Source organism: Bactrocera tryoni, chromosome 2, assembly GCF_016617805.1.
Source record: "Bactrocera tryoni isolate S06 chromosome 2, CSIRO_BtryS06_freeze2, whole genome shotgun sequence".
NCBI lineage: Eukaryota > Metazoa > Arthropoda > Insecta > Diptera > Tephritidae > Bactrocera > Bactrocera tryoni.
The window spans coordinates 45487097-45501757 of record NC_052500.1 but is presented as its reverse complement, the minus strand read 5'-3'; the positions used below and the strand labels follow the sequence as shown (position 1 = coordinate 45501757).

Sequence of the window (14661 nt, the reverse complement as noted above, 5' to 3'; positions counted from 1 at the left end):
ATGGAACGATGAGCTGTACGAGATATACGACGACATCGTCATAGTTCAGCGAATTAAAAGACAGCGGCTACGCTGGCTAGGTCATGTTGTCCGGATGGACGAAAAAACTCCAGCTCTGAAAATATTCGACGCAGTACCCGCCGGGGGAAGCAGACGAAGAGAAAGACCTCCACTCCGTTGGAAGGCCCAAGTGGAAAAGGACCTGGCTTCGCTTGGAATATCCAATTGGCGCCACGTAGCGAAAAGAAGAAACGACTGGCGCGCTGTTGTTAACTCGGCTATAATCGCGTAAGCGGTTTCTACGCCAATTAAGAAGAAGAAGAAGCAAACAACAAGTGATGCTAGTATAGTACGCTTTCGATGAAGTTGAAGTCCAACTTCCAACAGTTGATGTGCCCCCTAGGGAGAATAGACATTTCAGGTGGAACTAAGGAAAAAACTTTATTAAAGTACTACCACATTCCCCTTAAGCCACGAATAAGGTAGACTAAATTGAAGGCATAATTAGGAATTCTCCGAGAATAACATAATGCGCTGCACGTAATATGATTTAACATAACAACAATGGAAATTGTGATGCATACGAATATGATATTCCTAACTTCCAACGTTTACAAATATAATGCCTAGTTTTATACCATCAAACAGTTTAAATACAATTCGAAGATGTGTCAGCATTTTGTTTCTTATCCTTTTGATTTTGATGATTATTATTCATTAGAATACCTAGTCAGTGTGCACTTCCTTGGCTGTAAGGTCGCGATTAATCTTAGCTATGAAGAGAATAGTGCTGTCAACTTTCTCGGATACATTATTACGGAGAATAAGATATAATGGACGGTGGATCACTCAATCCTTTCAAATATTTCGGTACGGATGAAATCATTCCAGCCATGTTGCAAAATGCGATTTTTCTATCCGTGCCTTAGCTAAAGGCTAGGCTAGTTTTCATATCTAAGGCAGGTAAAAACAACTGAACCTACTAGAAAGAGTTTAAGGCTATAAGCTTAACTTCTTTTATACAAAAAACATTAGAGAAAGTCTTGGATGTGCATATCTAGGCGGCAGCGCCTCCTGGAAACTTTCCCAAAGTGCAACACGCATATACATATGTATTTACATATTCGTTGAGACTGCCTTCCATTTGCTAGTATTAAACACCGAAAAAACTCTAGAATATAAGGAATATGCCCTTGGATGGTTCCTGGACATCTCTGGACCTTTCAGTACCGCAATCCACCCTGAATAATATCGATTCAATCAGAAACCTCCTGATATCTAGAATGGAATGAGGATAAAATGACCAAAGAAGTCTGGAGAGGGACTCCGCAGGATGGTGCCCTAACGCTGGTCCTATGGAAATTAGTGGTAAATAAACTGATAAAAGATTTAGGTGGCGAAACCCTTAAGACAGTGGCATATACAGACAGCATCGCCATCTAAATAGCGAGAAAATGCCTACATACTAATTGTAATAATAATAGTATTATGAACAACACTCTCAATACAGTTCAAAATTGCGCAACGCAAGCAGGTCTGGGGTTGAATCCAGGAAATTCGATCGGTTTGTTTTGACTAGAAAGCCTCCATGGAGTGCGGTGGACAAGTTGATGGAAATTTACTTAGCGGAAGCCAATGGAAAGGGTTCCGGCTCGATGCGCTGTGCATAATGGGAGGTCTAAGAACCACTTTCTTTGCTGATAGCTCCGCCGCAAAATCAGCGGGACGACCATTGGCTGCAGGAAAATATACACATAGAACTTTACAACCTACAGGCTACAGGCTACACGATCCCACTTTTCAATTGGGAAAGAAGGTTAAGAGTAAACATAAAAAAACACGTCTAACTTCCAACTTCTAATTGCTCTCACAAATAAAATAAATATGCCATATAGCGGAAACTACAAACATATGTTAGAGACGAGTATGCCACCAACGTAACACTTAATTTGAAAATTACAGTATCAAGTTTCATCAAGATATATCAATTTTTAAACAAGTTACAGCTGGACGGCCGGACAGACAGGCGCAGGCTGAACTCTACGATATTTATAAAAATAATGTACTAAGATTGCCCGCATTGAAAAGGTATACAGAAAACTCCGCGATGGTATATGTTCATCTCTTATTGAAATCTCACAATAACATTTTTTTGTCATTTACTTTTTGCGACAAATAATGTCTATTTTCGAAGCGCTTTAAAATACATTGTTGATTTAAAATAGGTCTATATCAGAGAACTGCAAAACTCACTTTTTCCTTGAATCAGCTCATACGCAAAAGTTTCTATTCAAGTCCAATCACTGAGCGAAACACAGCGTTGAGTAAAAATCAGCTCATGTTGCCGAATCGCTCATTCGCGTACAATGTGAGCCTTCGGTCTGAAATGCTTTGCTCACGTTTGCTCACTTCACGAAATATTTAGCTCATGCTCGCTCACTTCACGAAATGTTTAGCTCACTTTCGCTCAGTGATTGGAATTGAATAGAACAGGCCCGTCCAACATAATTTTGTGAAGGGCCAGGTTTAGCATTTTCAAAACCGTAGCGGGCCAAAAAAAATAAAATGACCTTCAGTTTTGGTATATTTATTTATTTATAAAAAGCAGCATCACATAAATCTTAATATATTATTATTAATGTAACTATGGCCTTAGCATATATTCTTATTCTTAAAATCTAATTAATGAGTTGTCTGACATTTTTTCTGTTTGCACAGTGCATCTATGTCAGCTGGAGTTTTAGAAGTGGCTATGCGCAAAATGCCTTTAAGATGGTTATCTAATAAATATGATCTGGTTTTTGATTTGTTAAATTTCATGCGAGAAAACAACTGCTCGCAAACATATGTACTACCAAATAAAGAAATATGTTGAATAGCCAGCTTAGTAAGGTTTGGGTATTGACTGGGTGTAATATACTTTTTGTAAAATTCAATTAAGTTTGGAAGACAATTATTATATGCTGTTTTTGGATGAGATCTGCTTTGCAATTCTATTAACTCCAGCTGTGAATTCAGCGCAGCGCCTTCAATTTCAACATCAAATGGATTTGAAATGGATTCTTTCATGCAGGGAGTTTGTGATTTGAAGTCAGCGAATCTGTCGTCAAACTCGTTCCTTATTCTTTGTATCATCAACACGTACTTGTCAAAATCCAAGGTATCTTGCTTTCTTGTAGATAAGATCTCCCAATGAATCAACTGCTTTTGTTCCAGCTGCTTTTCCAACAACAAAAGTTTTTTTGTGAAAGCTAGAACCTGTTCGTATAACTGTGTGCATAGTTGGTCTTTCCCTTGCAGTTTCAAGTTAAGCTCAGAAAGATATTTGGTTATATCAACCACGAAAGCCAAATCAGCCAACCACTGCTCATCAGTAAGGAAAGTAATTTTTTGGTCTTTGTTGTCATGAAAAATCTTTAAGTCGTCCAGCAGGGAATAGAATCGTTTTAGTGTAGCTGCTCTGCTGAGCCAGCGAACGCGACTGAAGTATACAATGTCTTCGTGATCTGAACCGACATGAGCCAGAAAAGCCTGGAACTGTCTGTGGTTAAGCCTCTTGCGCGTATAAAATTAACTGTCTGCACTACTTTATCCATCACGTGTTTCAGGCCTATACAACTGGGATGCCCAAAGGCTCTAACAGATGGCGGGCCGGATGAAGGGCCTATGCGGGCCGGATGGTGGCCCGGGGGCCGTATGTTGGACAGGCCTGGAATAGAAACTTTTGCGTATGAGCTGATTTAAGGAAAAAGTGAGTTTTGCAGTTCTCTGGTATGTATATTGTTTTTGTATGCTTTGTTCGCGATCAGCTTATGTGTCACATGCATTGCACTAAGAATTTGGTACACAACTTATATTTTAGTATGTATTTGTCATCCCGTCGATATGGAGCAAGAAGATATTTTAGAAAAAATACGTAAAAACGCCTACACATTGTCAGCCCGACATAAGGGAAGGAGCAATGTTTGGAATATATTATCTGAAATTATTAAAGAGGATGGCACTATTTGGAATGGATTTATATACTGCCAATGCTGTAACAATATTTTAAAATATTTGCCAAAAAATTCTTCAAATTTAAACAGACATATGTAAGTGCTGCAAATCGCTTAAGGATACGGCGCTTTTATTCAAGCACAGTGAGTTCATTCATATGCGTTGAGTTTGCTCATACCCATTGAGTTTGCTCATAGGCGATGAGTAGAGCTGTTTCAACACGATCGTGAATAAACTCAGCAAGCAAACGAATTTACCGCAATTGAGCTGAATTTAGCTCAGTAGCGAAAACATTCACGAATGCCATTTTGAGCGCTTGAGCCGAATGGGCTGATAGTTCGGGTATTGATCGTGCATGAACATTTTTGCGCTCAACGGAAGCCGTTCTCTGGTACATATGTACATATATGGAATTGTATGTATCTCTTTTTACAGGGTTGCTTTTCTGCATACAGATCAGTGTTGATAAACGATGTTTAGTGTTGAAAAGTGTTTATTTAAAAAAAATCAACATTGACAGTCATTTTAAATTTCATTTTACTGTCAATGATGACAGTGTTGAATAATTAAGTTATTTCATTCTTACATATAAGCAATATCATTCATAGGTTTCTCTTTTTAACATAAGCATTGACAGTCATTTGAGTGTCATTTTTTCGTCAGCTCTGACATAAAAAATGTGCGTGTATTAGTGAAACGATCAGCACTTTCTTGTAGGGTAGCTAAATATGCTTATATATGTGTACATATGTTTGTATTTTTTGCAAGTCTTGCTTCGTTTTTTGTTTATGTTACTCGTATAATATTGATTTAGTTTGTGCCTTTGCTTACTTAATTTATGCAATCCTGCTTATTGCTTTATTAAACATAAGAGGTATTGCCGGAAAATATTGCAAGTAAATACTAATTTTTGGATTCTTTCTGTTTTTGTTAAATAGTTGAGTTTGAATACGCACAGGTAAGCTCAACATATAGGCATTTAATTTTTTATAAATATTTCGATTGTTGTTGGTAACCGCTTTGTTGCGCAATTAAAACGGATTTTAAGTTGCAGATTTTGTATTAGCATATAAAAGCGTCTTTTTCTATACATATATGCATATTATTAAGTATAAAAAATTGACTAAATATGCTCACTTGGTTACATCAAGGGCTTTGTAGTTGTATATATGTATGTTTGTATGTATGTGCTCCTCTCCGCACCGTTTCCAGCTAATTTGTCTGTTCGCCTTGTTCCAATTCCTGTGCTCCAGCTGGCTAACTCCTCGTGCTGTTGTTTTGTTGTATGTATGTACTACTTGTATATTTGTTTCAATGTTCGCGCCCGTTTGTTTCGTTTTATTGGTGATTTAGCTTTTCGCGCCCGATTTATGTTTTGTGCTTAGGTTTCGTGCGTTTTTGTTTGTTGAAATTGTTTTGTTTATTTTGTTCTCCTGTGTAATTTGTTTTTGTTTTTGTCACTTTTTGACTCTTTTGTCTATCGTGAATCTTTATATGTATATTTACATAAAAACACTGCACTGCTCTGCAATTTCGTTTGTTTGTTTTATTTTATTTTATTTTTTTGTTTGAATTCGCGCCCGCTTGTTTCTGTTGGTTTTATTGGTTTTGTGTTGTAAACTTTTTTAATTTTTGGTTTTGTAAATTTATGTTTTATGTCGCAGTTTTGGTTTTTTTTTTGTTTTCGTTCCACTGCACTTTTTTGTTTTTTTATTTTTTTTTGTCTTTTTTGTTGTAAATAAGTATACAAAATTTAATTTTCCTTTCGCATGTGTACATATATATATATGTATATATGCAGGTGCTTTTTTTCTGTTTGGAACACTTTTCGTTTTTTAATCTTAGCACACTATGCTCTGTTCGGTTTGTTGCTTTTTTATTGTTTGTTTTATTTTTTTTTTTTGCTTTTTACTGTCACGCACTTAAGTTTGTATTGTATGTATTCTTTTCCTCAGCACTTTTTGATCCCATTCTACGCTTTTCGTAACACAAAATTTTATTTGATTGTTTATTTTTCCAAAGATCAGCATCAATGTACTATTTTTAACTATACGTGAACACTTTTTGAACTCACTGTATGTATTAACATATATTTACACCCCTATTCTGTGCTTTTGACAAATTAATAAAATATTGACAATTAACTCAAATATTTAACAAGCGAGAAATATTTTGGTATTCTGTGGCAATCTTGATAAAAGTAAAAGCTTCAATTCGTAAAGCTTTCCCCACACGTATGGTGAAAAAATAATGTAAATAGAAAAGAGCTGATTTGTATTCAAATTATTCGTTAAAATGGACAGTTCTGCAACGTAAGTTTCCAAATTTTAATTATTAACAAAATTTATAATTTAACTTTTATTTTATAGTTAACCCAAGAACGATAGAGCTACGCACGAGCAGCTGCAGGCATATGTGTTGTTTTGCCAAGCACAGCGTTTGGAAAAGCCAACTGCGCACTCGAGCAAGGCGGTTGAAAATGACTCAAAGGCTCACAGGTGTAGGTCCAAATTCCAAGCCGATGACGGACTTCGAAGAAATGGCTTTGTCTACATTTGGCTCGGCCACTGTAGATGGGATGCAAAATGTACAAAGCCTAGATTTAACGCCAATTGAGCAAACGGATGAATGCGCAATTTCATCACCCACGGGTAGTCCTCAACAATTATGCAGTCAGGTAGATGCAAGCCCAAATCCCGAACACCATACAGCAAGTCCATCGTCACCATCTACGTATCCTAGCTTGGAAAACCAGGTAAGTTTTCATTATGATATAATTACAAAATACATATACATATGTATAAATTTTTTTGCAATTTCTGATTACGTTTTTTTCTTTTAAGGATGCTTCAACTTCGGTGCTATCACGAAGTGCACAAAACAAGCTTATCAGCACTTTGATAGCTGATATTCCAAAAAGGAATGCTGCTGAGGAAGAGAGGCGACGGGAGCATCGGGAAATGATGCAGGCCATTCAAGGCCTAACTAGTTCTATAACAGAACTTATAAAATCGTTTACTAGTAATAAAAAATAATATCTAAAGTTTAATTAAAATTGAAATAACGTATGTGTAATATTTTTATTTAATTAATATTTATTGAATTAATTAAGTTTGGTTTTTTGTTTTATAATAGAATAAAAAAAATGGAATGGAAATTGCAATTTGTTTTCTTTTAACAAAAAGGATAAATAAATAAACAAATAATGGAAGTAAGTAGTGTATTTCGAAAGTCGAATTGTGAGAACATTTATATATGTACATAAGTATATGGATTGGCTTCTGTATATATATAACTAAAGAGTTGATATATATCTTGATCTTGTTCTTTCACCTTCGCGGATGTACTGTGAATAGTTATAATCATTAATTGGAGAATCAAAGTCTTCTGCAACCCCGTCATCTATTTCGTTGAACGTAATGCCTGCTTTCGTCATTATATTATGCAATATAACGCAAGTACTAACAAACAAAGCGGAAGTTTCGTGTGAATAATGTTGAACTCGCTGCTTCAACAAACATCTGAAGCGAGATTTTAAAACACCAAATGCTCTCTCTATGCAGTTTCTTGCAGAACCATGTAATTTGTTGTATTTTTGCTCTTTATGGGTATTAGGTGTTCCCACTGGTATTAAAAGCCACGTTTCTAGAGGATAACCTTGATCGCCAAGAAGCCAAGATTCCCTCCGTTGTTGCTCAGACGTATTAGTATGCTGACGAATGAGCTGTTCTCGTAGGTCAGAAGTTGCCCAAATTCCAGAGTCATGTGTTGCACCTGGAAATTTAGCATTTACAAATGTAAAACATAATCGGTGATCGCAAACCTAAAAAACGATACATTCAAAAATTGCATTGGCATATATGTATGTGCATGCAAAAACCAAACTTACTGCTTCAACATTGATACTGTAGAATCCTTTTCTATTTAAATATAAATTAAGAGGACGTTCGACATTATTTGATGGTGGAGCAATGATATGTAGCAATATGCGTGCAGTCAATTGCTCCTATGGTGCTTTTTATTCCAAATTTTCTAAAAAATCTGAAATATATTTCAAAGAAATTAGCATATTATTATTTGTATTACAATAATACTTGCCCCGTTTTTATAAAAGCTTCTTCCTCTATTGAACTGGGAAACTTTATTTCTCCTCCCTTCACCTTCACAATAAGTTTTGCTACAGCTGGCACACTTCTCGAAAGGGATGACTGACTCATGGGCAAGTTGACGTTGTTACCTACACATTTCTGATATGAGCCGTGTCCAAAGAAGTTCAAAGCTGCTAGAACCCTTACAGTTAAAGGTAGTGACGTTTTCTGATTATCATGTGGGGCCAGTTCATCAATTAGGCGGGGGGAAATTTCACGAGTTAATCTAAAATTTTGCACAAAGATATTCTCGCTCAAAGAAAATGGATTGCTATCGTCGCGTAAACTTTTTAAATGCCGCGAGCGATTCCTATTCTCACAATTTTCATCTTCGTTTAACAATAATAACAAAAGTAAAATATCTTCCATTTTCACAACAAGATGCACAATCAGATATTTAATTGATAACCATCACTGCTGTCAAGAGCATTTGACATCTTAACAACTTATAAAGAAAAGAGCTTTTTATTTCAGACACAGAATACCAAATGCTTGATAAATGTAAAACTTTGACAAATTAGAAATATGTTGAATTTTTCAAGTGCACAGAATAGGGGTTTTAGTGTGTCAGAAACTGGTTACTTTTTATTACAGCACTCTTGGTCATATATATGTACGTATGTACGTATGTACGTATGTGAGTATTTATGTTTTTTTTTTTTGTTTTTATTAACACTGTTTTTGTCACCAAACTTTGTTCTGTTTTATTTTTTCTTTTTTAGATTTTTACTTTAAAATCCAATAGTGCCTTTCTGTAAGGCTCGAAGGACTATGATTAAAAGTGAACCCAATGTAATGGGAAGCACACATCACACATCGTTGATTAAAATAAAACTTCCATATCTCGATTTGGTATATTTACACTTTATTTAATTTATTGTAAATTACTTATGTCTGTACAGTATGTTGCTTTACAGAAGTAAACCGAATATTAGAAAAACTACGGATACCGATGTTTAATTGATGTGAGTACCCAAAAGATTTTATCACGCAGGCTCGTCGTATTACGTTATTATCGACTTGACCGTAGCGCGCAGGATCTATGAATTTCGGGGCGAAAGGTGTTTTGCGAATTTTAATGTGCGAACGTTGATCTGCGGCTGGAATGTAACGAAGTGAAGCCTGCTTTCCCATTGCCCATCCTTTTTGTTGAGTGGGTTGGCGTTGTGCTATAGTGTCATCAGCTGTCGTGAATTGCACTGTAGCATTAGGATGCGCCAGTTTTACCGGGTAGAGGGGGTGGATGCTTAACTCATTTAAACAATTTGAAACAGTAGATTGAAGCTTTATGAATTCTTCACTTGTTTCTTTCTGAATCTTTGGTAAATTCATTAATATCAGCACTTGTTTGTCGACCAATATTCTCTCGTTTTCGTAAGTGCTTTTAGAGCTTCCCAAGCACAGTTGAAATTTTCGTCATTGAGAGCGAACTGTTTGACTATTACGTCTGCTTGACCTTTGATTTGGAACTGAGGTGATACAATTTCTGCGCTTGTGATAATTTAGGACGGTTTATGTACACGGCTGTAAACATGTCCCGGAAAGACGGCCACTGTTCACAACCACCATTAAATATATCTGTGTTGCATACTGGCACTTTAAGATGAATACCTGAACTTGCCTCTTGGGCTTGTCTTTGTGGCAGCTCTACTCTCGGTTGTGGAGTAGGTGCAATTGATTTGATTAGTTCTATCTGATCAGAGATCATGGCTTTTGTCTCTTCGTATTAGTCTAAGCAATTTTCGTATTTTGAGCAAGCCGAGGATTTAAAATTTTCTGGTATATTTGAGTCGTCAGATTCTACGATTGCGTCATATGCCGCTTGGAGACGTGTCCAGAAGTTGTCAAGATTTTTTTCTAATTTCTGATACCGATTCAGAATTATCTTGAATCGGTGAAGATGAGAATCGAGTGCAGTATTGAATTAAACTGTCACTCTCAGAAATAAATTTGGTGTATCAAATATCTTTTACCCTTTTTTGTTTTGTAGCACCTTGCTTTGAGTGTGTAGCTTCTGCAGGTGTACACGGACTTTTTTCATCTGAAATCACCTTTGGAACTTTTAGCAACTGAGTTGTTTTCGATTCCTTTGAGTCTGAGCTCATTTAAAAGATGTATAGAATAAACCAAAAATGGCTTAGTGAAAACTAGATTTGTAGATGTACTATATAAGATGTAGTTTCGTATATAAAAGTTGAATAGAAGACCCTTTGTATGTAAGATTTTCAAAAAAATAAATAAAACCAATGGCTTTTTAATAAACCGCGATTTCACAAATATTTTTGTATATATACATATACATATATGTATGTTTAGAAAAGAACTCTTTTGAATAAAATAAGAGTTTTGAACGAGATTGATATAACGATAATGCTTTACGCATTTGATAATATGTGTAATCGCGAACTCTTTTAAGTTAATAAGAGTTTTCAAATAAAATAAATAATTAATCACTTAAATTTGATTTAATTATTTATTTATGACAGGAAATATTTTATATATTTTATTTTTCTGTTTATAATTCTTTTATATATATTTTATGTCCAAATGTCCTATAGGGTATACCTATAGGTGGATATTTTATTTATTATGTTATAATGAGCGCTCGTTTTAGAGTTCACTGCACTTTGTACATATGCATGTATGTACATATGTATTACGCTTTGGTTTTTTACACAATCCTGCTTGTTTTTGTTAGCCAAACCCCAATGTGGACTTTGAAGCAGTGAGCGTATCTGCATATGGTGGTCATATACTTAGCACACATCACTCTACCTAAATGCAAACGATGTTTTCTTCGTAATGTTACAAAATTCAAAGGTGCCACTTTGTCTGGGCATGATCAAGGCGCCAAGCTAAGATATCGCAAAGTTTCGTCGCTTTGTTTTAGCTACTGTCGTAAATAGAAGGATTATTTAACGATCAGCAGCTTTTGTGAGTGGACACATACATAGTGTATTTAGCACACTTCTTAGACTGTCAAAGTTTTTTAAAGTTTTAAGGAATATTTATTTTAGAATACAAAAAATGTTGTTGGTGCGAGATTATTTAATATTATATAAAAACTGTGGTTTTGAATTAAATTTAAATTTACTGATTAGATATGGCTAGAGGTTTGTGTAGCACGGAAGAAAAGCGGGCTATAATTGTGAAGTTAAGAAATGAAGGGCAGTCGGTAACTCAGAGTGCAAAAACGCTTTGGTATTCAAGAAAGCTCATTTATAACGCAATTAAACATTTTGACGAATTTGGGACAGTTAAATCCGCGGTGCGAGCTCCAAGGCCTCGCAAAACCACCTCCAAAGAAGAAAATCTAATTCGTTGGATTTCAAAAAACGACCCATTCAAGAGCTCTAAATAAATTAAAACCGAAGTTTATGCAGTATACGGAATAGAGGTTTCATCTAAAATGATCAGACATCGTTTGAATGAAGGCGGACTGCGTGGATGCATTTCACAGAAGAAACCGTTTGTTTCTAAGAAGAACTTGCAAGCACGCCTTTCATTCGCTCGAGCCCACATCAACAACCTACTTTCTTTTTGGAAGAACGTTCTTTGAAGTGATGAATCTAAGTTTTGTAGATTTGGATCTGACGGTAAACGTTACGTCTGGCGCCCCAGTAACCAGCAGCACAATTCTAGGTATACACAAAAACCAGTGAAACATGGAGGAGGAAATATTATGGTGTGGGCGGCCTTTTCTTGGCACGGTGTTGGACCTATCGTTAGGATAACGTCAAAATTGGATCAATTTTTTACAAGAACATGTTAACAGAACACATGATTCCATTTGTCGACGACCATATTCCTCTAAGGTGGCACTTGATGCATGATAATGACCCCAAATATACTTCGCGTTTGGTGAAAAATTTCTTGGAGGAGCAATGCGTTCCCATTCTGCAATGGCCAGCTCAGTCACCTGATCTCAATCCAATTGAGAATTTATGGAGTGAAGTTGAGAGAAGGATTGAGGGCAAAAAACCCAAAAATTTAGAAGAATTGTGGCAGAACATCAAAAGTGCATGGTTGAATATTCCTGTGGAACAATGTAGAAGTTTGGTGGAGAGTTTGCCTAAAATATGTTCTGAAGTGATCAAAAATAAGGGTTTTCCAACGAAATATTGAAGTAAAATTTGGTTCGGAGCGGATTGCCAAAGTTTTTGTAAGTAAACCTGAAATTCGCTAAGTATGTGTCCAACGTAGTAATCATTTATTCTTACTTTTTTTTGTAGGTTTTGTAATCAAAATCGTCCTTTATGTTATTATTTAAGTTAATCTATCTGTGAAATATGAATATATGTGAAAATATTTAAGTTTTTAGTAAATAAATGAATTTTATGGAACATTTTTTCTTAAAAGTACGAGTGTGCTAAGTATAAATAACAAATATTTAAGTATGTTATAAAACGTTTTATGTTATATAATATTTATTATTGTCTTTAAGTTGTATTCGATGTCGACAGGGTATATTTTTAGAGGATTTTGTGTATATGTGTATGCGCCCGTATGTATATATATACATACATATATATAAACGCATATATGTATGTAAGTTAATACCACCAGTTCATATTGCATGAACATATCTTATATTTGTCAGTCAATGACAGTCATGACACTTACGACCCATATGGTTCGTCACAAGTGGATTGTATATGTAGTTTAGAACGAAATATGAAACATTGTACTGTGCTAATACGGTCCGCCTTAAGTGGTCCCAAAATGTAATTCATAGATTGTAAGATGAATCTTTCCACTTGTAACATATGTCCTATCTCAAGTGGATTGTAGATATACATACTTCCCAGAATGTAAGATTAATATTTGTATCTAGGCTTAAGCAAAATATTGTACATATTTAAGAAAACGAGGAAGTTGACCACAGGGAGTTGCCCACGAAATAAAAGCAAAAATTAATTTGTATGTTCATGGCACGAAGAAACCACGAAAAGAGATTTAACCAACCTCAGGTAATTTTCGCAAATTGACTTGTTAGTAAGTATATAATTTGTACAACTGCGCCGCATATGGATATGTATGTATGTATATATGTTCGCAGTGAGAAGAGGTCGCGAAAAGAAAATTTAATTATATTCTGATTTTAGAATGTATAGTATATGTATATTATATGTACTATATGTATATATTTTGAAATATGTATATTAATGAGAGTATGGTTGAACTAGTAAAAGAGCAAGTTATTATATGTACATATGTAATTTATTTACACTTTTATTTGCGCACATGCTTTTGGTCTTTTTTTTTTGCTTGTGATTGCCGTAGGTTATCTTAAGCACTCCTGCTTATACTTGATTAAGTATCCCCTTATTCAACGCTGGAAATTTCTGCAAGTAAATACTTGCATGTTTTTTTGTTTTTATTGCTATTGGGGTAATTTTTGTGTTATAACACAACGGTAAGCATTTACCGGCAATCACTAATCCGCTGTATACAGTACCAAACTGCTTTATTAGCGGGTTTTCGGTTTTTACCGGAAAATAAACCGAAAACAGTTTGGTAAAGGTTTTCATTACTTTTTCGACCGGAATTTTGGTCAGACTGCAAATTTAATTTTTTTTATATTATACCCTACATATATGTATATAATATAATAGTTGAAAGGAAACCATGCAACTCACTTTGCTTTCCGCCAGGGGCTTTTGGGGATAATATGAGTTTACGTATGTATCTGAATGTGTGGGCCTTGTGCGTGTCCTTCTTTTTCATGTTTTCCCAGTCCTTTTGTAGCTGGCGTTGTAGTTGTGCTTGTATTTTTTGTATGACTTTTTTTTCTTTTGTTTGTAGGTTATATGTCACTTCACTATCACTTTATATACATGTATATGTATAGTATATCGGAGGTGTAAATTATTCTTTTACTCAGCTCTCCCGCTCTTCACTGCACTTTTTGTTACCCCACTTTTTTAGTTTTTCGTTTTTTTTTTTTGCTTGTGGGTTATATTTCAAACCACTATATCTTTGCATACATATATGTAATGTATAGTATGTGTATATTATTTTTAACACTGCACTTTTGTCATTACACTTTGTTTTAGTTTTTGTAACAGCACTCATATGCACAAGTAATGTAGTTTATTCTTATTATTTTCCTTTTTTCCTGAGTATGTAGATATACACATACATATGTACATATGTACAGTTACGGACACAGGTTTTGCTTTGAAACAATGGTATAATTTTTTCGAAATTTTTCATTTATGTAGTAACTTTTCCGCATAATAACAAAGGCAATAATATGTACTTTTAAAAAAAGAGGAAAATATAGCATTGTCAAGTTTTACAGTTAACTGTGATTTAAAAAGTGTAAATAGCGTGCCTCATGCTGAGTGACAAAATAATAGAATCAATAGCGAAATGGATTCATAAACGAAAAACATTGAATTTAAAAAGCGTTATAAGTAGTTTTCAATTATGAATTTATTTAAAAAAAATGGGTCGAGCAAAACATTGTTCAGAGGAGGAAAGATTGCAAATATATAGAATATGTCTCAAAAAT

The 14661-nt window shown here is 34.9% G+C and overlaps 1 protein-coding gene across 1 annotated transcript; it reads left to right on the top strand.

Annotated features, from left to right (window-relative positions):
* The first annotated feature begins 6136 nt into the window (after window positions 1-6136).
* On the top strand, window positions 6137-7031 carry LOC120768723. Its single transcript, XM_040095495.1, has 3 exons — window positions 6137-6308; window positions 6366-6751; window positions 6840-7031. The coding sequence occupies exons 2-3, from the start codon at window positions 6410-6412 to the stop codon at window positions 7029-7031; spliced, it is 534 nt and encodes a 177-aa protein (XP_039951429.1). The 5' UTR covers window positions 6137-6308; window positions 6366-6409.
* The last annotated feature ends 7630 nt before the right edge of the window (window positions 7032-14661 follow it).

What these genes read in the sequence shown, in the direction of transcription:
- LOC120768723 (XM_040095495.1), top strand. Translation starts at nt 6,410, where the DNA reads ATGTGTTGTTTTGCCAAGCACAGCGTTTGGAAAAGCCAACTGCGCACT. An exon ending in ATCCTAGCTTGGAAAACCAG is followed by an intron (nt 6,752 to 6,839) that starts GTAAGTTTTCAT and finishes TTTTCTTTTAAG; the next exon opens with GATGCTTCAACTTCGGTGCT.